Here is a 26,570-nt window from a genome sequence, read left to right on the forward strand (position 1 = left end):
AAAGAAAAACAGTCGTGGAGAAAGAAGTCATGGAGTGCCTCAGTGAAATTTTGAGGCACAAGTCGAGCATGAATATGTTTCCTAATTACCCTACAAACAAAGGCGTGCATTCATTTCAAGCTCCAAACAATGAGGATTAGGTGCGGAGAGGTTGGGGCAGACACGGCGCACCTTTACCTTCTGTCCCCCTGCCCTCTTTAATCCAGCCTCAAGCTGATTGAGTCATGGTTTGTGTAGGGTCACCAGGAGCTCTGTAATTCCTAAGCCTGAAGTCTGAATGCTAATTAGGGTGACAGCGCTAGCTACAAAGAGCTTCTGTTGCTTGGTTTTTTTTTAGTTGTTTTCTTGGAGATCTGGTGCAGGAAATCAAAGAGCTCCTCCAGCTACACACAGCGGAGGGTATTCAGACTAATGCAGTTGGTTGGCTGAGTTAGTTCGTTAAGTCGTTTAGACGTCTGCACGACTAGCATTTTACAACAGCTTATGTTGAGCATCGAAAACATCCAGATGTTCCCAAGATAAATAAGACTGAAATAACAGCCTTTAAGGGTGAAGAAAAACACGCCTTGTTGCTGTTTAATCTGCTGTTTACTGTTAATAACATGATTTCATAACTGCTGTTGCATTTATTTGATAAAGAACACCATGAGGGAGTTTAAATGTTCTGGATGTTTATCTTGAGATAACAAGTTAATTATCTTGTGATCTCAAGATAATGAGTTAACTGTTGTGCTATCAAGAAAACAAAGTTTTTCTCTTGAGATAAAGAGTTTATCATGTGATCTCAAGACAACAAAGTTGTAATCTTGCGATAACGAGTTATTATTATTATTATTATCATTATTTTGTGATTAAGATAAAGTTGTTACCTTGAGAGATTTAATTATCTTGTGATCTTAAGATGAGTTAACTATTTTGTGATCAAGTTACACCTGTTATCTTGAGAGAGAGTTAATTATCTTGTGATCTTAAGATAACAAGTTGATAATGTTGTGATCTCAAGATAACGTTATCTTGAGAGAGTTAAATGTATTGTGGTCTGAAGATAATGAGTTAATGTATTTTGTGATCTCAAGTTAAAGTTGTTATCTTGAGGTAGAGTTAATTTTCTTGTGATCTTAATAGAAGGAGTTCATTACTTTGTGATTTCAAGGTAGTTATCTTGAAAGAGTTATCTTGTGATCTTAAGAGAACAAGCTAATTATTTTATTATCTCAAGATAAAGTCGGTACCTTAAGAGAGTTAGTTATCTTGAGATTGCAAGATCGTTAACTCCTTATCTCAAGATAGCAAAGCTGTTAACTATCTTGTGATCTCAAGATAACAAACCAGAAAATTATAGCAACAGCTCATGGGCTCTCTGGACTTCTGTACAGAGCCCAAAATGTGTAGATGTTTATTTAATTTGTCTCACAAACTAAACTTTTAGACAAGAAAACACATAGATAGGAAAATGAGACACTTCAGACGCTTCTTTGCTGCTCTGATTAAAGAAGAAACGTATTAGCGTTTACTGGTCTGAGCTGCACTCTTGCACACTCGCTCAGAAGAAACATCACAGTGCATGCAGTAGTACAGGAAGCCTCATGCATCTTTTATACAGTCATAGGAAACACAGAGAAACAGCACAGAGAAAGCTTAGATTCTACACACGGATGTATTTCACTGTGGCTAAAATGGACTGGCACACACAATAACTCCTTTGGCTGTTGGTTGAAATGCTCAAGGAGACGTTACCAAAGTCTCAATGCATTGCTTTCAAAACGTTTGGCACCATAACAATGATGAGCTTATTATCTAAGATGTACTTGTATATTATACTGTTTGACCTTCAGTGATATTGGGTAGAATGTATGGTAACTGAAATGAGAGATCTTAGTATCAATTCCAGTGAAGGACAATATGGTCACAGAGGATCAATATCCTTGAAACATGACATGGATAAATCTGCCATCTCCAAACTACATTAGAATGATATCAGTTCCGGCCTGTCGTCTCTGCCCTAATGGCAGTGCATGGTATCAGAGATGCATTCTCAAATGCTGACATTCAAATGCTCTGTGGTGTCAGACATTTGAATAATGCTCTCGCTTTCTCTCAGTACAAACAGTGACTCAGATTGAGTACGAATGGAGGTCACAGACCAGGTTTCCTAGCTTGTTTTTTTTTTCTTCTTCTTTTTTATTAAACGTATGAAGTAAGGACTTGACTTAACTGAACTGACTCTAGCTCAGAATTTATGTGGGCGCTCTGCCATGGCCTGGTGAGTTACGCTAGAATCTGTCGGCTTTGCTCGACCTGAATTATTCACCATCAAAGATATTGATTTTGCTTCCCATCTGATTCGTGCTGCTGATTAGCAGAGTTGCTAAAACATGGGGCGGGCTGAGGGGGGGGGGGGGGGGGGGGGGGGTAGGGGGGTTGGTGGGGGGGCTTATGTTCTTTGAACAGCATGCTCCAGCAGCCTTGAGCCTGATATATAGAGATTTGAGATGATTCAAGAGCACATTTCTTATATATTTCAGCAAAATATTTCCCTCTGGGCCTGTGCCTAATCACGGTTAATCGAATTATTTTAGATCCTCCAGATCCTCCATTTAGTTTGTATGTATATCAAGACACTGAGAGGCTGTTTACACCTTTCATTAACAAGCGTTTAATTTCCGAATCGTGTGTGGATCTACTTTGGCCGGATATCATTTAGAAGTTTCACTAAAATGAATCCTAAGTTGGACCAGATGACCAATTTAATTTTTTACTTTTTTCCACATTACAGTACAAGTCTACAAGCATGGCTTAGACACTTTCATCAGCCTAGAGTGGAATGCAGCTCTTGGTTACGGATCACTCCTGCTTTTTTGCGTGTTTTTCCTTTCACCTGCTATTCATTCTGGGTAGATGTATTCCCGCTCATGTAATTGTATACAGACATCAAAAAAGCATTCCGTTTACACTGTGCTAAATGGGCTCAGGATCCGTCTCTGACCACCTCCGATTGTGGTCTGAGTGATTGCAATCACGTCTTTGCTGTGATTGCACCTAGCTATTCATATAAAATTGAAACGTGGTCCGGTCGCTGAAGGCACACTGATGCCAGGTGTCCCTGAGATTGTCTCCCATGAACACAGTTTAACTATCAAACATGTTGAGTGATTGACTTTAGTACTACGTTAATAGAGCAATAATAGGTCAACTTTGTGTGGCATTCTCAATTGCATTTTTATTACTAAATTACGTAATATTACTAAATTAAAGATGACTAAGTTACAACTATAAACTTTAGTAAAATCCTTGTAGTTTTGTTACTGGACAACAATTAATTTCAAACCTCACACTATATATTTACTTGCGCAGCTGCTTAAGAGTTAGGAACCATCTAAAAATGACCAGAAAAAAAATGTTGCTCTTATCAGTAGCAGTGGTAGTGTTAGTATCTTCAGTGTGCAAAAATACCTCCTGGTATTCGGAGGGTCCCACGTCAGCTGACTACTCCAGCATTGGCTGGCTTCTAGCTCACGTGGCATAGTGGCAGTGATGCTAGCTTCAGGACACTTGGTTTAACAGTTTTCTTTTTGGAAATGCCCCTTTCTCGTTTCCAAAAGAGGTTCTTAAATATGCTATGGCACATTGTAAAGTTTTTCAGAGGTACCCCAGGCGTAGTTACAGTTGCTAGGCTATGAAGGACCAACTGGGTGAGCTACTACTTTACAACAACGCAACCCTGAGGCAAACCAGTGCCGCATCTCTAGCAAGTTAAGAACGTCAACAGAAGCTTGCCATTTTGTTAGTGAATCATGCTAAGCAATGACCTTTCCCTGAATTTGCATTGAGCATATGTGTTTCTTTAATGGACAGCATAATGTCGTTTTTCAGGCGCCCTCCAAAATTCAAGGGGTCCAAGAGGTTAATAAAGGAGACCTGGATCCCCTAGGTTCCCTGTATTTCACACATTTTTCTGTCAGTACATCTTCTAATGCTACTGGACAGATAATCAGTGATGCTCCTGAAAGCATCTGCCAATGTACTTAGAGAAGTGAGAATACCACTTTTTTTTCTTTTAGTAGTTCATAGACAGTCCCTAACTTTGAAGCAGGTGCGGAATTACAAGCACAGGCCTATTTCCCTCAGTAAAACCCAGCGTAGAACACCTCAGCAGAGAACATTTGCTTAGCACTCAAATCCATTTTGCCCTTCCAACCGCTTATTTGTTTGCATGCGAGCATGTGTCCGTGTGCGATTGCATCCGAATCTTGGCACTGGGTGTCCTGTGTGACGGAGGGTTCTCCGCATGTGGTGTCCTGTTGTGAGTTTAGCACAGCTCTATAGGGCAGGCGCCAAAGCGCCAGGCAGTATTCTCCCCTGAATCCTCCTCTACATCCCTCCCTCCACCCCACCCCCCTGCCTCCCCAGTCCTTCATTTCTCTGAGTGGCTTCCAACCCCTCCCTTATAGATCTCCACTGGACACGAGGCCCTCAAGTGGCCAAGGTCACTGGTGCTGTTTTGGCTGTCAGTCATACCCCATACTTTCTTTCAATCCACAGTGTTTCCTTCCACTCCCCAGCATTGTGCACTCAGCTCTTTTCAGAGGCGGGAGAGGGAGAAGGAGCGGGAGATAGAGTAAATATTACCACAGCAACAAAAAAGTACTGGCACTTCAGTTTCCCTCTGAAGTCGGCCCGCAATTCTCCACACGGGCTGGCTTGAAAGGGCCCAGAAGCTCCATGAACCCCAAGAAGCCAGAGTCTCGTAATTATGATAATACGGCTGAAAGCTTTTAACAGTCAAATGTCGCCCCCCCCCCCCCTCCAAATGTTGCCCATTTATTGACCTTTTAAGTTGTTGCAGTGGCCAAGGCTGTAAGTAGGGAGATTGATTTGAAGAGATAGTGATCAGAAAATCCACCTATCACCAGTGCTGCCTGAGAAATTCATTCAAATCTGTTCTTTTTAGCTGCCAATGATGGCCTTAAATGTACTCGAATGGATAGGTCCTACCGCTCTATCAGTCATTGTTGTTAAATATGGTAGATTGATGCACTTGCCATGAACGAGTTTTAGTCATAAAAGAGCAAATTGAGTTTGACTGCTTTGTATAGTCCAGCACATATCTTCAGGACAGAGACCTCCGCTGCACCCCTACTATTATATTCAACGTAATTATAGTGATTGCAAGCACTGGAGAGAGCGCATGAGAGAAAGAGGGAAAGGCTGTAGGAGGAGTGACAAAACAGCCTCATCTTTTTTTTCTCTTCTCTATTTGCTCTGTCAAGGCCTGGTCAGTGCATAGGCGAATTGCTCTGTGTGTGTGTGCGTGTGTGTGTGTGCGTGCGCAGTGCCCACATGTGCCAGTTCCGTCTAAAAACCTCTCAGCTAGCGTGCGTCACCATGACATCACGACGACTGAGCAGAAGTGCTCAACACAACCACTGCTTAGTAGATCAAAGATGGCAATGCTTAGAGAAACGTCAGTTTATGTCAGCTTTGTGCCAAGAATTAATAAGACCTTTTGTGACTTCAACTTCTTTGGTACATAAAATGTGTCCACCAAGGTTTTATCTAATTAAACACATCAAGTAAAACTTTGAAACGTGACATTATGGGACCACATTCATTTTTGTGCTGGCTGAGTCCCTTAGTTAAAATGATCAGATTCATTTGCCAGCTGCTAATAAAGGACTCTTATGAATCATTTTAACTGGCCTTCCATATATGATTTTTTTTTTCCCAGTCAGTATTTTCTGTTATACAAGATGCTATTAAGTTGAGTCAGTTCACTGTGACAGTGAAATCTGTTATCTGTTATTGCCTTTTACATTAAAACCAACTGTAGCGCAGCCAAACTGTGAAAGCTGATGTCGTAGTGAAATTAAAGCTTATTCAGTGCATTTATTTGATGTCTTAGTTAGCACATATAGGGGGAGTAATACACTTATACTTTATAGTAAAAGTCTCATTTTTAGCAATAACAGTCTAGAGCATTTTTACATGTTCTTTGGTGCTGCTAAATACTGTATATCATGCTCTAAAACACGTAAAATGATGTTTTTTCAAGGGTTCTTTAATAAAAATGGTACTTTATGGTTTATATCTAGCACTGTGAACACTCACTGAATCCTTTGTATGACTGAATGGTGAACTGGTTCTTCAGATTGATGGAGAATGTGTTACATAAGGTTCTATATAACATCATCTATATGGAAGAACCCTTGAAGAACCGTCTTTTTTGAGAGCGGAAATGATTATAAGTCATACAAAGGCAGCTCTTTGCAGTGATCATTCTATGCACTGCTTTGTTGAACAAAGACTACCGCTGACTTCAAATGGCTGTGAACGTTTGAAAGCAACGTGTCATCCAAAAATGCAAATTTTGCAAACATTACGAGAGTGAATATTTTATCAAGAATGCTATGTATCTACCAATTAGCACATTGCAACATTGCTATTTTTGGTTGAGGTAGGGGGGAGTGGGGCACCGACTAAGACAGAGTAAAATGTAATGTGGACTTTTTATGTAGCTAAAAAGACTCAGAATGTGATCTGGTGATCTTCTTAGAAACTACATACCAGTGGCTTCAGGTTTTTTCAGCAGTAAGACTGATATTTCTCAAGATTTGCCATTAAGATTGTTTTGGTACCCTAAAAATAACTTTCTTTTGATTACTGAGTTGTGTATAAATCACTGAATTCACACCTGTTTTGTTGTGATCACTCCCTTGATGTCTGTAGTAGGAGCATATGAACTACTCTCACCATATGTTGGCCAGGCTAAAGTACAGCCTAAATACAGCAGGATTAGTTTAAACTAAGCCGCTGGGGTGGGAGATATGGCAAGAATATTATATTATGATACACAATGTGCATCACAGTATTATGGGCCCATGCTGGTGACATCCCATGTAAATAAAAACAATGCATGGCCACATAACACATGGAAATGACATCTTAATGTGTGGCAACAACTTAGTAAGGTATGGAAACGGGATTGTGCCTTACTAAGTTGTGGCCACACATTTAGATCTCATTCCAGTGCCCTGCAAAGTTGCATTATTTTTTGTTTACACAGGATGCCACCAGTGGGACAATATGTTATTTTCCTGAGATTTAAGTTGAAACAGACAAAATACTATAATAATAATGATGATGATGATGATGATGAACCTACAACTTCAGTGATTTTTACAAACTGCACTGCACAAAATCCACTTAAACAAACTTACTCATGCTCACTTTACAATGAAGCATGTAGTTAGTCAATGTTGACATCCAAGTTATGCCCACACAAGCATATTGTAACATAATTTATCATGATAACGATAAAATATCATCATGGTGCCCATCCCTACCTGCCATATATATAAATTCAAATTCACGTTTTATACACAGATACATCGAAAACATACTACAGATGTCATTTAAATAAAATGTATAAATATTTCATCATGCTGGTATTAGCTCTTCTACTTTATCGTCAGAAATTTACCATAATTGTCACAGCTTCTTTTCTCTAATCTTATTTAATTTGATGAATACATCAGAACGCTCATGTGGTTTAAACACCATAGAATGGTATTTGCATCAGTTTCCCAGACTTTTTATAATTAAAACTAGCCCCTCAGTCTGTTACAGCTCACCCCATCCGCAGGGTAGGTTCTAACATCTGCCCTTACTCTGCTTTTAGTTGAACCGTTCACAAACAGTACATGCTGGAAACAAAGTTTATTATGTACATATATCACTGCTGTTGGATGAAAACCTTGTATCTCCATTTTGGTTGTTTTTCAGTTTTTGACGTAATTTGAAAAGGCGCGTTGTTCTTTACATTGTTTGTACATTTCATGATCAATGGATCAAAAGAAATGGCCCAAAATGACTTGGAAAAAATTCTGGTTCCATTGACTTACATTAAATGTAAGGTGTGTGTGTACATATATATATATATATATATATATATATATATATATATATATATACACACACGTGTTCGGTGTGCCCTGCTCTCCTTTACTCCTTTAAGACTGCTTATCCAGATGGAGTGTCAATAACAGCAACATAGCTGTGAGGTAATGTTTGCATTATCGCAGCATGCACTGCCAAGCCCAAGGCCAGCCAAGGCTGAAACTCCAGAAGAGTTGTTTAGTGAAGGAGGCCTGATCATTATGTGGAATGATGGCCACGCTAGCACTGAACCCCAGAGACAGGCCATGAATCAGTCATGCAAGGGGTCAGCAGCGCACTATAACCAGAGAGACAGCAAATTAAGGTCCAAGCTCGCATGGAAACGCTTGTGTATGTTTTGGAGGATGTGTGGTACTAAATAGGAATTTTTAACCCCGTTCTGTGCAACATTTTGGAAGCAATTCACTGATTTATTTCCGCCGTGATGAAAGGCTTCTGATAGAATTTCTACTGTGCGTGCTGAAGGGCACCCACAACACATTCTCCCCCACTGCCCAGTCCCTGAAATTAATCCTGCCCCCAGTGTGAAACCCTGGAAGAAAATCGCGTCGGCAAACATTGCAATCTTTTCCCGTCTCGACTCTGCAAATCCCGCGTCTTTTCCTCTGCCTGTAAAAAGCACCGCCCAATATAAATACGAAGGCCTGTGTGAATAGTCTGCAATGCAAAATGAGAATATGCCCAAGTGGCCATCTAGGCACCTGTTTATGCACCCCCCTCCCACCTCTGCCCTATTAGATGTGGTACAGTGAGTGTCAGTGAGGGTGGAATGCGGCATTGTGGGGTTCGGGGGTGGGGAGGTTGAGGGGTAAGCATGCATAAACCTGCCATGTTAGAGTGCACAGCCTTGACTGCACGTCATGAAATGCGAGCTGTGCTTTGAGAAGAAGGTTGGGTCGTAAGCAGCAGTGGGGCCTTGTAAATAGTAGCACTCAGCTGTGGTCCTAGCATGTCTGCCTGCATGCAGATGCTCTGGATGAATCCAACATTTTTGTAACCTATGCCGAGTACGGAGAACCATGTCAAGGCTGAAAACCACATCGATCTCAGAGCTCTGGCATGGCAGCTAAGCCTACAAGTCAAAAAAAGACTAGCAAGATATTAGAAAGGCCAAAATCAATCAGCTGTCATAAATTTTAGAAAAAGATATAGGTCGCTTCCTAATTAGTTCCCATAAGAAATTCGATTTTTGACCCATTTGACCATACCTACTAAGACCAAACTTACATACTAAGAAAGCATAAAATGTTGCAGGGTTTCTTCAGGTTGGGTCTGTTCAGGTGAAGTGAATATTTTTGTGCCTGCGGCTTGTTTTCAGCATCCTTCGTTCAAGGAGCATGTGTCAAAAGATATATCATGCATTTTTATAGTTGTCTTTACTCGCTATCTTCTGTTTTCTCATTTGAAAGTTTGAAACTGATCAGCTGTCATAAACAGTCTTGCCTACCGTGCTGTCTAAGACATTGAGTACAGTCCAAAATTTAATTCCTTATTAATTCAAAGAAGAAATTCAATTTTGGACTGTGCTCAGTGTCTAAGACAGCATCCTCAGAAGGCTGGAATGTTTTGGGGCTTTGTCGGGTTGAATTGGGCTATTTCGTTGAAGTGGATGGAAAGTAAATCCTTTTCGACTGCAGCTTGTTTTCACCATCCCTCCTTCAAGGACTACATGTTCAACCTCATATAGCTTCACAGTCATCCTTACTCGCTATCTTACGTTTTCTCACTTCTTAAAAATCTAAAATTGACCAGCCGTCCTGAATTTTGGAGTCAAGGTACCGGTCTCCTCCTTATTAATTCAAACGAGAAATTCAACTTTGCATTTGACCGGATTCCATGTTTAAGACAGCACATTTTCCAATGTGCCTGGCTTCGCTGACCTCTCCCTATGGCATGCGTTCATGAGCTTCTTAGGACTTGGCTGTTTTTCATTACTGCCGGACCTGATAGGGAGTGCCCTCAAGTCATGCAGGACACTGAAAAGTCGTTTAATCGCTGCCCATTGCTCTTCATTACGTCCAGTGTTTTATTGCTTCCAAACGAGGTAGACAGTGCCAGAACGTCGCATCAATTAAGGATGCTGAAACTAAACCAGACATTTCTTGCCTAAGGCTCAGACATTGGTAGAACTGTCTGGGTTTGACCACTGGGCACCATGTCCCTCTACATGTCACTACGTAATCACTCCTGGACTAAGTCTTTTTAATTGGTCTGTGAGAGACAGTGAGAAGGGACAAACACAGACACTAGGAATGATGTCCGTGTTCTAATGATGCAAACGTCCCCCGCCTCCAGACCTGACAAGTTGAGTGACAGGCTGTTAACCCCTGCCGCCGCCACCACCACCCAGCCACCCACCCACTCAGACAAGCAGGCTTCATTATCAATGCAGCTCACGTGACAGACTCATCTTTTAATTTCTAAGCCAGCATCAAATTTGTGACCTATATTTTCCCCTTTACCCTCACCTATTTGACAGACTTGCCACTTGTCAGTGAGCCCAAATTTCCATACGAATATTCTAAAACTAGAATGGCTGTACCTGTTGTTGAGCAGGCACGACAGTGGAGCCCACAATTAACCTGTCCAGTGACTTTCTTGACACAAAAATCTGAAATCTGGGTTTCGCTGCAGCAAGACAGATGTCGGAACGTTCGTCTTAGTTTCTTATCAAGCAGACCAAGCAAGCTCCTCATTAGCATGCAGAGATGCCACGTCTGTAGCATGTGTGATGTCTGCCAGAGTGGCCTCTATTTTTCCTCTCTTCCTTCCCTTTTCTCCCGATATTCGGCACAAGTGGCACATCAGAGCCAAGAGCTTATTTAATTCCCCCTAAGCTTTTAACAGACTTGGCAATTAATTTTTAAATTATACTGCATCCAGTCTCATTCCGGGATCTTTAGAAGGCTGGGATAAAATGTTTTAGTGCTTAGTCGAGTTGAATTGGACTATTCAGGTGAAGTGGATTGAAATTAGCTCTTTTTTCTCTTCTTTTTTTTTCTTTTGCTTTCTGTTTGTTTTCATCACCCCGCCTCCAAAGCTGTACTGTGTATTTTCATAGTCATCCATTACATTCTCCTTTTCCAACATCAGCTTCATTCTCTTCATATTTTACTGGCTATTTCTTTTGCAAATAAGATATTGGACTGCTGCAACAGCTGTTGAGATCATGGCATTCCCAAGCATCGGCGTACGTCCCATGAAACTGTCACTGATTGAATGGTTATTTTGCACTATTTAGATGTATTTTTTAGACAGAGCCTTGAAACGCAGCCAGTCCATCCCTGCAGTCTGCCCCAGGGGTCTTGGGGAGAAAGCGGCTAATGCAGATGCAACCTGCAATTACCTCACAGCTATGACACAGACAATTCCCTGAACCTGACATATCTTCTTACTTGCTTCTATGAGTGCCAGAATGCTTGACAGCACACAAATACTGTATGGAATAGGCTTCCCAGGCAAGCCTTTGCCAACTGTTATTGCACTTTATGGGGCAAACGCAGCTGAAATGGTGATACTTTGTTTCAAGATGCCCGTGGCTCACAATGTTATTGTATAACAAAATGCCTCATTATACTGTCAGCTATCCCTTACGTCCTCATAAATGTGTGCTATATTCGTCTTCATTTAACATCTGACTGCAAATAACAGTTGGCATATGTCACCTTTCATCTCTGTTGCAGGAGCTAGAAGTTAAGGCCCTATTTAAGGCACGTGATAACCTTTTCTTCTCTGCTGGGTTGCATTAAGGGGTAACACCTGGCAACCCCAATTTCTGCTATACATGATGCTTTCTGATTTTAAAATAGAAGATCAAGGGGTCAAGTTGCTGTTCACATGTAAAAGCTGGAAATCACCCGTTTTGCTTCCTTTGTTGAATCAGAGATCAAAGATATTTTGTTAAAAAGATAAATTATGCAAATGGTTCAGCAGATATTTTTTTATATTCAAAAAGGATGTTATAAAAAAATATTCAAAACAATCTATAAATATGTTTGACACCAAACCTAAGTGTCATAATAAACATCCAGCAAACGTGGAACAAAAGAAGAAATTAGACGAAAACCAGCTCGATTTGCTGATCAAATATTCTAGGCGTGGCCTAATATTTTAATGATCATGCTTGATGACATCACTATGTCCAAGACTCTCAGTTTGCAGACTTAACATGACACTCAATAGTGCAGACCAAAAATAGCATCAGCACAAAACATGATATATTGATCTGATATCAATAGAAAATGCTATCCTGAAAGAGTCACATGCCTAACAATGATCTAATAAAAAAGGAGCTGGCATGGGCATTTTAATTATCTTATATGATCATAAACATGTTTATTATATGGTATTTAATGTAGACGTGTCTTTAGCTGATTAGCACTGTTAGAACAGTGCTTCCACTCTGTGGGATTTGCAATGCTATGTCCAGCGGTGGTGTATACTTACATACCGAACTTGGGTTAATATTACTAAGGCAATTAAGCTGAGATTTGCAGTTCGTAAAATATGCATGAAACATTCATTACATTGCAGTTTTTCAGTATTGTATTTCAATATTGTAAGTATTTCAACATTAAGCCTACCTCTGAGTATTAATGGAGGAGTCCTTTATTCTTAGCTTGCATGTTCAGTTAAAAATATGGTTTACAGATGATTTTTTGTTTTTTTATTTCAAACTGAACATGGCTTATTGGAAGACACAATTAAGTAAGCAGATGCAAAGTTCATTTTAGATATTATTTTGATATTCATATGAATAAGCAAGTGTGATAAGACAAGGTTTGTTCCCTTGGTCTGTATTTCACATTGTTCCATTTTAGTTCTGGTTTGCTTAGCGTTCATATGGACATATTTGCAACCCAGAAGTTGTATGTTAAATTCATATGTATAAAAAAGTCTTGGGCAGGTTTATGATATACATTTGATCTCACTGAGCCACACTGCACTCGGGCCTAACTCAGCTCATAGTTTTTATATATTTAGATGTTGTTTATGTTTTTCTTCTCATATACTAAAGCAGTAAGGCACTAGAGGCCATACGTTACAGTAGGTTTCCTACATTCAGAAGCAGAATACAATCACTGTAGCACAGCCTTTTATGACAGAAACTTGGCACATTATGTCTGGTTGGTTGTGTATATGGAGTAGTTTACAGCACCTCACTAAAATTCATTTTCCAGTTCAGAACAGCAAGATAGTGTCAGAGATGTGTCTGTTGCAGGTAGCATAGAAGGTCTGTAGAGAGGATTACCAGTGGTTAATTCTATTTTAGGTCCATATGGAGATCTTTGGTGTATTATGCATTCATACTTCAATAGAACGTCACCCTGTATGTTTAACTGGTGACAACAGAGTTGGAATGGAATCCAGTTTATGTTGTCTGTTCCACACTGTCGTTAAACTGTCCTGCTTTTCATGGAAATTTGATTACTTTAAGACAAATTAATAGATTTAAACATTAAGGTATGGAGTTTTATATGGGTGAATTTGTGGGGTCTATTAGATCAAAGCCTTTATTCATTCATTAAATACCTTTGAGTATAAAATGTCTATGATTATGGTATATTTCAACACAAAACATTTGATTTCGCAACGATTTTGCAAAGAAATATTCTGTCCGTTTCTACCTCTGCTTAATTTACATTAAATTAGGAAAACATTCTGGTTAAGAATATATACATACATATATATATATACTTATACTTACTTATATATATACATGGGAAGTTAGAAAGAAATGATGACTAATTAATGTTCTTTGGGGCTTTAAGGAATACAGAGACCTGCTGAGTATGATCTGATGTGCTGTGGTGCCTTACTTGTGTTGTCCTCGCCCCCAGTGTTGTGAAGAAGAAAAAGAAAAAGAAGAAGAGTGAGCCCGCGTCCCCCTCCCCTGACAGCTCCATCATCTACATCGCTTCTTTCATGCGACTCCCTGGGCCAGACTCCACAGCCAGAATGAACTGTGAGCAGGACTTCGGAGACGGGGGCATGAACGTCACTCTCACCCTCAGGTTGCTCATGCATGGCAAGGTAGGACACACACACACATACACACCATTACTCACAGCTCATCCTGAAATAGCAACATCTAATAGAAGTAGCTCCATATAGTATACAGCTCATCCACAAACAAAACAGATGGAAACCATATAATAGTCTCTTACACTACGCTGCCTTTGAGAAACTCAAGCTAGCTGCTTAGCTCTAATGGGTTTTAAATGAATACTTAAAGCTGGCTGACATTAAGGTTATGCAAATAAGATTAGGATAAGTGGTCACCACTAGTCACCACCATATTTGCATTCTGAAGCAAAGTATTCCTTTAAAATTATTGGGTTTGAGGAAACTGACCATTGATTCATGCTAAGTGCCTGTAATAATTAAATCAACCAAGCATCAGATTTGGCACAGTTGCTTAAGGATTTCTTGTGTTGATAGCATAGCCTGTGCCTGCAAATATCTGGCCTACACGCTGGTCATTTGCATGTAATTAAATGTATGTATGTAGACGCAAATGGTTGATGTGCAAACATACATTTAATTACATGCAAATACCAAAATTTCATTTGCCATTTGCATGTAATTATGAATGAATAAGCTGTCAACTGAAATATTTATACACGGTAGGATCATTAATGGATCATTACAAATTACTGCTCTGCACATTAACCTTTAAACTGGAAAAGCCTTGTGGACACCCATTTTATTTCACACTCTAATAACTATGTAACATGCATATTTGCTTTATAGCCATTGCTGTTACAGTAGTTATGTAATAATATGTCTTAAAACCATTGCAATCACCAAGCAGTTTATAGGGTTACTGTTCATACTTTCTTTATGGGGAAGTGAAACATTACATGTTTTGTTTTGATGCATGGAGAAAAAATATATAAGATGTTTCTAATGGTCCAGGATGATTTCCTGATTTTTCTACTGAAAAATAATGTGGTTTTATACCCTTCTCCATAAGTTGTAACTTTGGGGAGCGATGATGAAGTGGACGCATATGCTGAGATAGGCGAAATTTATTAAGGGCAAGTCCATTATCAGGATCAAAACAGTCCAGCGTCACAGAGCCAACACGAATTGAACGGGGAACAGACATGACAAAAGAAACGCAGGATAAACAAACAACGAATACAATACAAAGACTAGCAAACTCACAGGGGAAAACACAGGCCTTAACTGCAACAGGTATAACGAGGGTTAACAAGACACAGGTGGAAAACACAGGTGGTTACAATCAGGGGCAGGGTCTGAAAACAAGGGGGCTGGACCGGGAAGAAACAAAACAAAGGCACATGGACAGGATTTGGAGGTAAACTCAAGCACATGGACAGGACTTGGAGGGGCCAATCATGACATAAGTAAAGTGATTTCTCAGCACTTATTGTTGTTGCATTTCTTTGTTTTGGAAAAAATGTGATCTAGCAAAGCCAAAAATCTGCGGATTCTTCTTTTGTCACGAACTACCTTTCTGAACACCAAAGCATTTTATCTTTACGTTGATAAACACACATCAATAATAAGCGCTTGTAGCCAAATTGCACTCAAAATGAGCTTGAAGGCTTGCGTGGAAAAATAACAATGAAGGAATAATAATAATAATAAAGGACACCTCATGCATCTTTTATATAAAGATAGAAAACACAGTAGCACACAGAAAGCTTTGATCCTGTATACTTCTATATTTTACTCTTGCCAAGTAAACACTTTTTAACTCCTCTGGCGGCAGATTTCAGTGAGTTACCAGATATGCCAAAGTCTCTGAATGTAAAACCAGCGAGAATTTTGTTTGACCGGGTTAATTGCTTGCTGATTTGATGTCAAAGTTGTCAAATTATAATAATCATACATTTTGAAGGACTTCTGAAAGACAAGAAGAAACCAACTGCTCAGTCTTACAAGTCAAACTGATAATGGATGCTTTTCTATCCTTCTTTTGCAGTTAGGAAAGATAATTAACTACAACCGAATTTCCTTCCATGTGTTCTTATGAGCACGTCTCATCTCATCTCTGCTTCTTAAAGTGTGTACTAAAGTCTCCAGCTCATGGTGGCCCTAAAATCAAGTGGAACGATGAAGGGATTTGATGAGGACATGGCGGTCCTTCCTCAGGGGGGGTGCCGAGGCCTCATTTGATAGTGATCAGACGGGTTTGTTATAAGCGTGACCAGATCCAGCACACAGACGCCTAAACCCACAGACAGATGTCTGGGGCGAAGTGCTCCAATCAATACCCTGACATTTGGCTCATGTTGTCTTCTTTTTTTGCAGGAGGTCGGAAGCATCATAGGCAAGGTGAGCATCTCTGAATCTCTCATTGTCTGGGCTTCTGCTGGCCATTTGCATGATATTACTATTGTCTCTTGCAGTCCAGATAGATTTTTGTCTCTTGTGTTGGCTGAGGTTAACCTTTAGATGATGAGAGGTGTTACTTTTGATATGCTATTCAAATGTAATTACTAGGCTTGTCAGATAATTTAAATATTTCATATAAAATAAATATATTATTTTCTATAGTTAATCGCATTCAAACTTTCATCTTATGAAGCAAAATAAAGTGTTCTATTTAAAAAGCGAATCTATGCTGCATTCACATGAAACTAAACATCATACAAATCATACAATTTTCATAAAGTGGGCACAGTTTTAAATTTTTATCAAGCTCCAGTGAGAGCAACAGTGGCTGAATGTTCCAGTGAGCATATCACAGGTCTTCAAATCTGGACCTTGAATCCAGTTTCCAGTACTAGTCTGGACAGACACTGGTAGATTTAGCCCTAGATGGCCAACGAACTCCATCAGCAGTTACATTAACTACCAGAGTTTACAATATAAAGGACTGGAAACTGGATTCAAGGTCCTGATTTTGAAGACCTCTGCTGTTTATACATCATATATATCATAAATAAGTTTATTGTTCCAACTGCTCCATGATTGTCGCCTTTATTCATACAGGTTGTGTGTTCTTCTGTGACAAGAACTGGAGCTGTTGCTTTTGCTAGTTTGTTGCTGGTAGATTTACCCAAGATCTCCTGCATGCACTGTCCAGGGTAGTCTGCTGAAGGCGTCCCTTTAAAAGCCTACATACATTGTGCTGCAACTGGACTTCAGTCTGCGCTGCTACAGATGGTTCAAAGGGTCAAATTGGCAAAATGTTTTAATGGTGTTTAAAAAATGTTGTGCTCATGTACATTTAACAGCTCAGCTCCTAGAATTATATAATTACATATTTTACAAAACAGGACTGTATGCACAGCAGTAACCTGTGATCAAATTAAATTCAGATTAAACCTTACAACCATTTTATCCTAATAAAACATACACTTCACGTTAATTCTTGCTTGGATTTCACAATATTTACTCTCATTTTTCACAGTAAAATACTGTATTCATTATCCTATTGTGAAATTAACTCATCTATTTTATGTAATAACACAGCAATTTACTGTAAGATGAGACGTTGACATTAAGATGTACTGCACAGCATTTATCTTTATCTTTTTCAAAAAATAAAAATTTAAATCAGTTTCTTCATATGTAAATTACCGTCTACTGAGTTGCATTACTTTATACTTTACAGAAATACTAATTACTATAAACTTTACAAAAATACAGATTACTATACACTTTACAATAACAGATTACTGTATACTTTATAAAAATACAGAAGATTACTTTATACCTTACAAAAAACAGATTACTTTAAACTTTACAAAAATACAGATTATTATACATTTTACAATAATACAGATTACTGTATACTTTATAAAAATATGGAAGATTACTTTATACTTTACAAAAAGCAGGAGATTAACAAAAATAAGATTACTGTATACTTTACAAAAAACACGAGATTACTTGACAAAAATACAGGAGATTATACATTACAGAAAACAGTAGATTATGTAACAAAATACAGGAAATTACTTAATACTGTATACTTTATAAAAATAAAAAATTGATGTATTTTATTTGAAGCTTATTACTGCATAGAGCAGAATTCAACTACATCACAGTAATCTTTAGAAAACAGTACACAGCTGCTATTTTACTGTTATTATGCTACAGTAAATCACTGTAAAAGTAGTGCATCTAGAAATTTCCCGGTATTGATTGAAAGTTTAGAATCCAAACTTTTGACTGCTCTGAATAGATTTTGAGTAAGAAATAATTCACATTAAATTGCTTTTGCTGACAGAAACTGAGACTGAAGTCTTTCATTTAAATCACAGTGTTTGACTTTTACAGTTTGTAATACTAAACTGCACAATTAATCCTCACCATATACACTAATAAGGCGAATTTGATACATTTGCATGATAGTTTTGATACATTTGCATGATAGTTATGTGCTGATCATTCGTTACCTGTTGTCTGTTGCTGCATTCTTTATTTTTCAGATGTTAGCTCATGTAAGCAGAGGGACCCTTTTTTTAAAGTTTAAAAGGCTGTCATGTAAACCATAATCACAGTGATTGACCATTAAGGTTTTTGATATCAAACCGCTCGATTAATCCTCGTTGTAAATGCAGTAATGATGTGAATTTGTTACATTTCTCATCTCATATCGTTTAATACTCTGACTGATATTGTTTATCCCTGAAGGCAGCATGAATGGAGCTGTCTGTGGTGATTTCATAACAGCGAGGCCCATTATCATTAACATGCAGTGTGAAAATGCCATGTATTTGTGTGCGTGTGTGTGTGTGTGTGCTGCTCCTTTGAGCTTTGCACTGTTAGCTAACTCTCACTCAGAGACCTGCAGCGCTTCTGCACACTCTCACACTCACACACACACACACACACACACACACACACACACTGTTAGTATGTCCTTGGCTCTCGGAGAATCACTCCCGACACGGAGGCTCTCTCTTCAGAACTAGCCTGCTAATAGGTCCCTGGGTTTTAGCCAGTGTTTTGCCTTCCCCTAACACACGCGCGTGCACGCACACACACACACACACACACACACACACACACACACACCACCCAATCCCCCCCAGGAGAAGAACCAGACGCTAACACACAGTGAGCCAGAGCATGATGGAATTTAGTCTGTGACAGATAGACCCCTATTCAGCTGAGATGGATTGACTTATCAGGGTCTGCTGCTGCTACTGAGCATCATTTTCACAACACATGTTCTTTTGTCTTTTCTAAAAGCTTGTTCAATCCAAACAGCTGCTTCACTGCTATTGCTCCCAGAAGAAGACCATAAAATTAAATATAACAGAAAAAATAAGCTATGTACATGGGCATTTGGACAGAAGTGGTAACCTACCAATGCAACTTTCATGTAGAGATGGCACAGTCCCTCTCCTTGTTTCCAAATCTGATACCAATATTGAAATTTGAAGTATTGACAAATACTGATACCGCTCTGATACTTATTTAAAAATACTAACTTTAAAATGTTTTTGATTGAAGCATGTTACTAAAAGCTACACTATATAAATTTGAGGGATTACGGGATTTGGATCCCATTCTGTAATGCCAGTTACGGATCCCTTCTCCCGTCTGATAATTGTGCATTGAAAGACTATTCAAAGAAAGCTCATCATATCTTCAACGGTATAATGTTGATTTTGAGACCTAAACGTCGGGCCGCACCTTCTTTTTGAGCCACTGTGTGTAACGTTCATACATAGTGACATATGACATGACTGAAGTCTGTTTTCTTCTCTCGAGTCAGTAATGCTACATTAATCTTTAACAAAAAGCAGGTTATCGTGCTCAAACTACTTAAATCCTCTTCTACCCCACAGGAAGAAATGCACAGCTAACAGCACATCACACAGTATTTTCCCTCCTATTTCCAATCCAGCATTTGTCTACAGTTCAGTTGCACATGAACTTTCCTTCAAGTCTTTATCCTTAAATCATGACAGAGGAAGAGATAGTTTTTATGATCAATGTTAAGCAATTCTTTATTTTTCTATGCTCAGCTTACAATAGACTCAATAGGCTATGGTCATTCATATGGTCAGTGGTCTTTCAATAGGCCATAGACGTTTGATTACACTTGTAACTACTATCTAGATTCTGTAGATGTTTGTAGTCTTCTGTAATCTTCTGTACTTTTGTGGTAAAAATGTAAAATCAAGCTAGTTAAGGAGAAAAGGTTTGCTGACCAGGCTTAGCTGGCAATTTCTTCATGGTTCCGACTACAAAGTAGGCTCATGGCCAAATCTGCCATACAGTGGGGCAAAAAAGTATTGTCAGCCACTGATTGTGCAAGTTCTCCTACTTAGAAAGATGAGAGAGGTCTGTAATTTTCATCATAGGTACACTTCAACTATGAAAGACAAAATGAGAAAAAAAATCCAGGAAATCACATTGTAGGAATTTTAAAGAATTTATTTGTAAATTATGGTGGAAAATAAATATTTGGTCACCCATAAACAAGTAAGATTTCTGGCTCTCACAGACCTTTAACTTCTTCTTTAAGAAGCTCTTCTGTCCTCCACTCATTACCTGTATTAATGGCACCTGTTCGACCTCGTTATCTGTATAAAAGACACCTGTCCACAGCCTCAAACAGTCAGACTCCAAACTCAACCATGGCCAAGACCAAAAAGCTGTCGAAGGACACCAGGAAGAAAATTGTAGACCTGCACCAGGCTGGGAGGAGTGAATCTACAACAGGCAAGCAGGTTGGTGTGAATAAATCAACTGTGGGAGCAATTGTAAGAAAATGGAAGACATACAAGACCATTGATAATCTCCCTCAATCTGGGGTCCACGTAAGATCTCATCCCATGGGGTCAAAATGATCATGAGAACAGTGAGCAAAAATCCCAGAACTACACGGAGGGACCTGATGAATGACCTGCAGAGAGCTGGGACCAAAGTAACAAAGGCTACCCTCAGTAACACGCTACGCCAAGAGGGACTCAAATCCTGCAGTGCCAGGCGTGTCCCCCTGCTTAAGCCAGTACATGTCCAAGCCCGTCTGAAATTTGCCAGAGAGCATATGGACGATCCAGAAGAGGATTGGGAGAATATCATGTGGTCAGATGAAATCAAAATAGAACTTTTTGGTAAAAACTCAACTCGTCGTGTTTGGAGGAAGAAGAATGCTGAGTTGCCTCCCAAGAACACCATACCTACTGTGAAGCATGGGGGTGGAAACATCAGGCTTTGGGGCTGTTTTTCTGCAAAGGGGACAGGACGACTGATCCGTGTTGAGGGAAGAATGAACGGGGCCGTGTATCATGAGATTTTAAGCCAAAACCTCCTTCCATCAGTGAGAGCATTGAAGATGGAACGTGGCTGGGTCTTCCAGCATGACAGTGATCCCAAACACACCACTCGGGCAACGAAGGAGTGGCTCCCTAAAAAGCATTTCAAGGTCCTGGAGTGGCTTAGCCAGTCTCCAGACCTCAACCCCATAGAAAATTTGTGGAGGGAGTTGAAAGTCCGTGTTGCCTAGCGACAGCCCCAAAACATCACTGCTCTAGAGGAGATCTGCATGGAGGGATGGGCCAAAATACCAGCTACAGTGTGTGCAAACCTGGTGAAGACTTACAGGAAACCTTGGACCAGGAAATGACTTCTGTCATCACCAACAAAGGTTATGTTACAGAGTATTGAGTTGAACTTTGGTTATTGACCAAATACTTATTTTTCACCATAATTTACAAATAAATTCTTTAAAAATCCTACAATGTGATTTTCTGGATTTTTTTTCTCATTTTGTCTCTCATAGTTGAAGCGTACCTATAACGAAAATTACAGACTCTCTCATCTTTCTAAGTAGGAGAACTTGCACAATCAGTGGCTGACTAAATACTTTTTTGCCCCACTGTATGAGTGACCTTCGTGACTTCCCCAGTGCCCAAGGAAGGGCCAGATTAAGGTGCTGTGTTGCCGCGGAACCACTGATAATAACCTAAGTTATAGTTTGCGAAGAGGTCTTGGTTTTGCTGAAGATGCATTCTATCGATTCCGTACAAAATCTTTAAACTGAACCAGAGTAAACCCCTCAGCTAAGTCCTGTCAAGATGGGTCAGGTATGCATGTGAGAGTTCACTCGCGAAGATCACTATAAGATGCTGAAATGGTCCTGTCTATGTTTTAGCCACGCAGACCCGACTGTCTGCCAAATTTACACAAAGGTGATGCTTCACTGATATTTATGGCTGGATTATTAGGCTGAATGTAATGGTGTGTGAATACACATTATCTTTGCCGCTTATCGTTCTGAGTCGCTGGGAAGTCTGGAGCCTATCCCAGCAGTCATCGGGCGCAAGGCAAGGCGTGTGAATAGATTAAAAGTGAACTGATGTTTCAAAACGCATCACCTTTCAGAGCCCTTGGGCAAGGCCAGGACTACGACATGGGCGACCTGGGTGGCTGCCCATTGAGAACAGTCCACTTACTTTAAATCTATTCACACGACACAACATTCAGCCTGATAGTCCAGCCACAGATATCCAAAAAGAATTGTTATTGTGTGAATTTGGCTACATTCAATTACATAGCAGTTATATTATGTAAAGCCTAACTAATCTGCCATTTTCCACGTCTGTTGTTTTATGCCTTTAAAATATATTATTACAGGACTAAAAATCTTGTTTCTCAGACAAAAATCTCATCTCCATTCCGACTCGCTTCTCTTAGCCGCCACGAGAAACAGGCTAATCTGCTCTCTTAATTATATATAGCCATCTCCAGGCAGCCGAGTGACATTTCTGAAATTGTGATCCTTTAATGCTCGATCACGTCCTGCGTAACCCATGTTAACTGCCGACAGGCCATCAGGGGCTCATTGCAGCTCTGTTGGCTTGTTCTCCTTCACCCGTCACCCTTTAGAAGCAGAGAACTAAAGAGTACACACTTAAAGATGGTTCTTTAGTAAAGACTGTGGTTCTGTGTAGAGCCATGAACACTCAAAGAACCCTTTGCCTGATTAAGGGTTCTTTGCATCATTAAATGGTTCTTTATATTGATGGAGAATGTGCTATATGTGGCTATAGGTGTATAGAAAAGGGTTCTATATAGCACCAAAAAGGGCTCTTCTATTGTTACAGGCTCAACACCATAACCATGGAAGAACCCTTTTGGTGCTGTGTAGAATCCCTTTATAAAAAGTTTCCTTTTAGAACCAGATAAAACACATTGTCCATCAATCTGAAGAACCCTTTCATGGTGCAAAGAAACCTTAATCAGGCAAGGGGTTCGTGTTCATGGTTCTATATAGACCCATTTTCTTTACAAAAGAACCTTTGAAGGACCATCGTTTTTAAGAGTATAGATATCCCACATTTATCCATTGCATAGATATACAGTCACATGTAAAAGTTTGGGCACCCCAGTCGATTGATGTTATGTTAATTTTGGAAATGAAAATAAGAAATATTTCATAGTTTAATGCACAATAACTGTCAATTTGTTGAGTTGAACACATGGTGGATATAACAAGATTTAAAACTTGGCAATAAATAGAAACTAAGCACTAAAATGAGTTTGTAAAGGATGTTTACCTTATTTTCACTTCAAATAACAACAGAACCCATTAAACACACATAAACATAGAGCTGCCAGAGAGGCTTTGTTTTTTTGGATTTATGTCAAAAAAGAACCTTTGGTTCCCTGAAGAACCTTTCAGGTCTATTGTTGAAACCACTCATCTGAGGTTCTTTAGAGAACCGAGCGTGATTCTTCTATGGCATCACTCCAAAAAGCTTTATTTTTCAGAGCGCCTGTTCACGACTCAACGGCATATAACAGCTTGTTGATTATTAGTAATGCATTAGAGGACTGGCACTCTTAAGCTCGTCAATCAGGACAGCTTGCTGTCAGCTGGCACCCAGCAGTTCGGAGCTGCGGGCACTCGCCGTCTGATCTGTTGATTAGAAAAATAGCAGCAAGTTAATTTAGTGTCAAAATGTTTACGAGTTGCATTTTAGTATTTCCCACATTTTTAGAGAGGATCTCAGAACTGACACATGGATTAAATCCAAGCAGAAGTACTGAGCTTCTACCTAACAAAGCTCTTTAGATCCACCCACCTCGGCATACTGCTGACTGGCTCAGACACATTAACATGAGGCACACATAGTGATTGTTGGAGTAATTGTGAGTTAACTTTTCAGCTAAGTAAAAACGAGGCAGTTCAGAAAAATAAAATAAAGATTGCGTTCAGGACATAAATCCATACATAGACATTGCACTAATTGCAATGTACAAATAATGGTGTTTCACAGGAGGCTGCTTGGTTTGAACTACAGCCCTCCAATTAATTGAGAACTAGCCTTCCGTTACTCTGTTCAGCTCAGTTGTAAGAGCCCTCATTGTCCTAGTATAAAGACAATGGAAAAAGCAGTCAACCCCACCACACACAGGTATTTGGATCTCCTCCCATAACTGTGCACTGTCCTGCCTTCCAGAGGGTAAGGGTGCATATACAGTACTCTGTAAATGTCAGATATAATCTTCTCATTTATATCATTTTCCTGTCCGATGTAAAGTACAAGACATTTGTATGATAATGATATGACTATACAAAAAAGATTGATTAATAAAAACAGCAATAATACTAATACTAATAATTCTTATTCATTCTAACATGATACAGAATCCTTTTTAACCTTATAAAACCAACCTCAGGCAGTTTGCAGCTAAAACAAAAAGATGTCTTTGTTGCATAAATGCTTAGTGTTGTTTCCTTCATCCTTTCTTTTTGGTTTTTGCCTCTTCACTCATCTTTAATTCTGTAGCTGATCGGTAAAATAGTACTTTGCTGTAGCTAACAAAAAAAGGTTTGCTTTTCCCTGTTTGTTTACTCCAGATTTATCGCTCTGAGTTGGATTGGTTATGTCCTCTTTTGTCTCGCTCAGCAAGTAATGTCATATCTGTTTTGTCCAGAGTGCAGCAAAACATTTAAAAAGGAAACAGCAGGAAAGTGGGCCTAATAATCAGCATCAACAGAATGCAGCCCACCAAAGTAAACATTTCTGTGATGCTTTGGTTTTGTATATACTTTTTTATGGGCTTGAAGCTGATCTTGGGGCCAAGGTTTACCATTCTTGTGCTTAACATGGTTTCCACTGTATGGACTATTGTACCAAATTAATTAAAACTGCAGTTGAACAGTAAAAAATATAAAAAAAACAAGGATTATGTGATGATGTATTTAAACCAAATGGATCAGCTGAAATAATAATAAGCTAAATACACACCAATTTCACCCAATTTCTGTTGGGAGGTGTCTGTCTGAGACCCTGACCCCTACATGTTTACACATGTGAAAATAATGCTTAACATTTGTTGAAAGACAGACTGAGGTTGAAAGATTGATTTATCTCGAGTTTCTTAATATTTTTTATATAAAAAACTAGCATCCCTGTCCCTCATGGCCACCTGGTGAGCAGTTAGAACCCATTGTTTTAAAGTAAATGTGTCCCAAAATCTGAGAGTCAGTTGTCACTACTGGAACATACTTTCTGCACATAAATGAATTTTTAATAAAAATATCGTGATTTTATGTGTGTACAACTGTTCAAAGCTGTGTTTGATGGTCACGTACTGTCTAGTGTTTTGGGATCTACTGAAGATTGGTTAAAATTGTTAAGTCACTATTGAAACTTTTCACTGTTGTCGGAACAAAACTTTGTATGTACAAAATGGTAACTTTACAGGAGAAGGAAAAAATCTACTTCAATTTTAATATAAGACAATGGAACCAGACTTTTTTACAAGTCATTTTGGGTCCATTTAGTCCATGAAATTGACACACAATGTAAAGGCCAACAGGCATTTTCAGATTATGTCAAAAACTGAAAACAAACAAAAAAAAATAGCGATACAAGGTTTTCTTCCAACAGCAGCGATATGCTAATATTTCATTGTAGTAGTGACAAAATAGAATGTTCAGTTTTTTGTTTTAATAAAATTAACATAACTGAGTCATTCAACGCTGAAGAATTTTAGTCTAAAGCGTAAGTCATGTATTTTTGAACCAATTTGGCAGAATGAGCCATATGGTAAAATCCATATCATGAGACAACCTCATACCTCTATTCACTTTTACACCAGCGTTTCTTCCACCCCTACCAGCAGGCCCTGTTTGTGGGACAGCAAAGGGAGCGTCAGGCTAAGTGATTTAAGAGCTATTGATTCCCTTAGTCATAGCAGTCAGTGGGGCCTCAATCGGAGAAGCGGCTCCTGTGGGACCTATTCATGCAAAAGCCATATTGCTGGGTAGTGAAGCAGAATTGATATTAATTTGGGCTATCTGTTCAACTAGTGAAGCTCATTTATTCGTCAGGTAGAAGGACATCGCCAAGAACAGCGTGGCAGGTAGCTGGATGGAGCGAGAGAGGAATTTAAAATGACTTTTTTTTGTTCTTTCTTTCTCACAGAAAGGAGAGACTGTGAAGAGGATACGAGAAGAGGTAAGACATGTTGAATCTGTCTTTATGTATGTGCTGAATTCAAGCTATACACACAATTACACAACAGGGAATCACATATTTAGTAACAATGTCATATTGTATTCCCACCTCTAATATATACTTTCTAATGTGATTCATCATGATCTTGATGTCTTTTTGTTCAAAGCATCAGTCAAAATATGAGACAGTTGTCTGATTTGA

At 39.2% G+C, this 26,570-nt stretch overlaps 1 protein-coding gene across 3 annotated transcripts in view; it reads left to right on the forward strand.

The window, feature by feature from the left end:
- Positions 1-26,570, forward strand: part of pcbp4 (poly(rC) binding protein 4) — a 106,431-nt gene that overhangs the window by 33,045 nt on the left and 46,816 nt on the right. For all 3 annotated transcript variants that reach the window (XM_017713314.2, XM_017713315.2, XM_017713316.2), the window contains exons 3-5: positions 13,797-13,989; positions 16,240-16,263; positions 26,337-26,369. In XM_017713314.2, coding sequence (XP_017568803.1) covers positions 13,882-13,989; positions 16,240-16,263; positions 26,337-26,369 — 165 coding nt within the window. In that variant the 5' untranslated portion in view covers positions 13,797-13,881. The remainder of the gene's footprint in view (positions 1-13,796; positions 13,990-16,239; positions 16,264-26,336; positions 26,370-26,570) is intronic.

The sequence above is a fragment of the Pygocentrus nattereri genome, chromosome 21 (genome assembly GCF_015220715.1).
Source record: "Pygocentrus nattereri isolate fPygNat1 chromosome 21, fPygNat1.pri, whole genome shotgun sequence".
Lineage (NCBI taxonomy): Eukaryota > Metazoa > Chordata > Actinopteri > Characiformes > Serrasalmidae > Pygocentrus > Pygocentrus nattereri.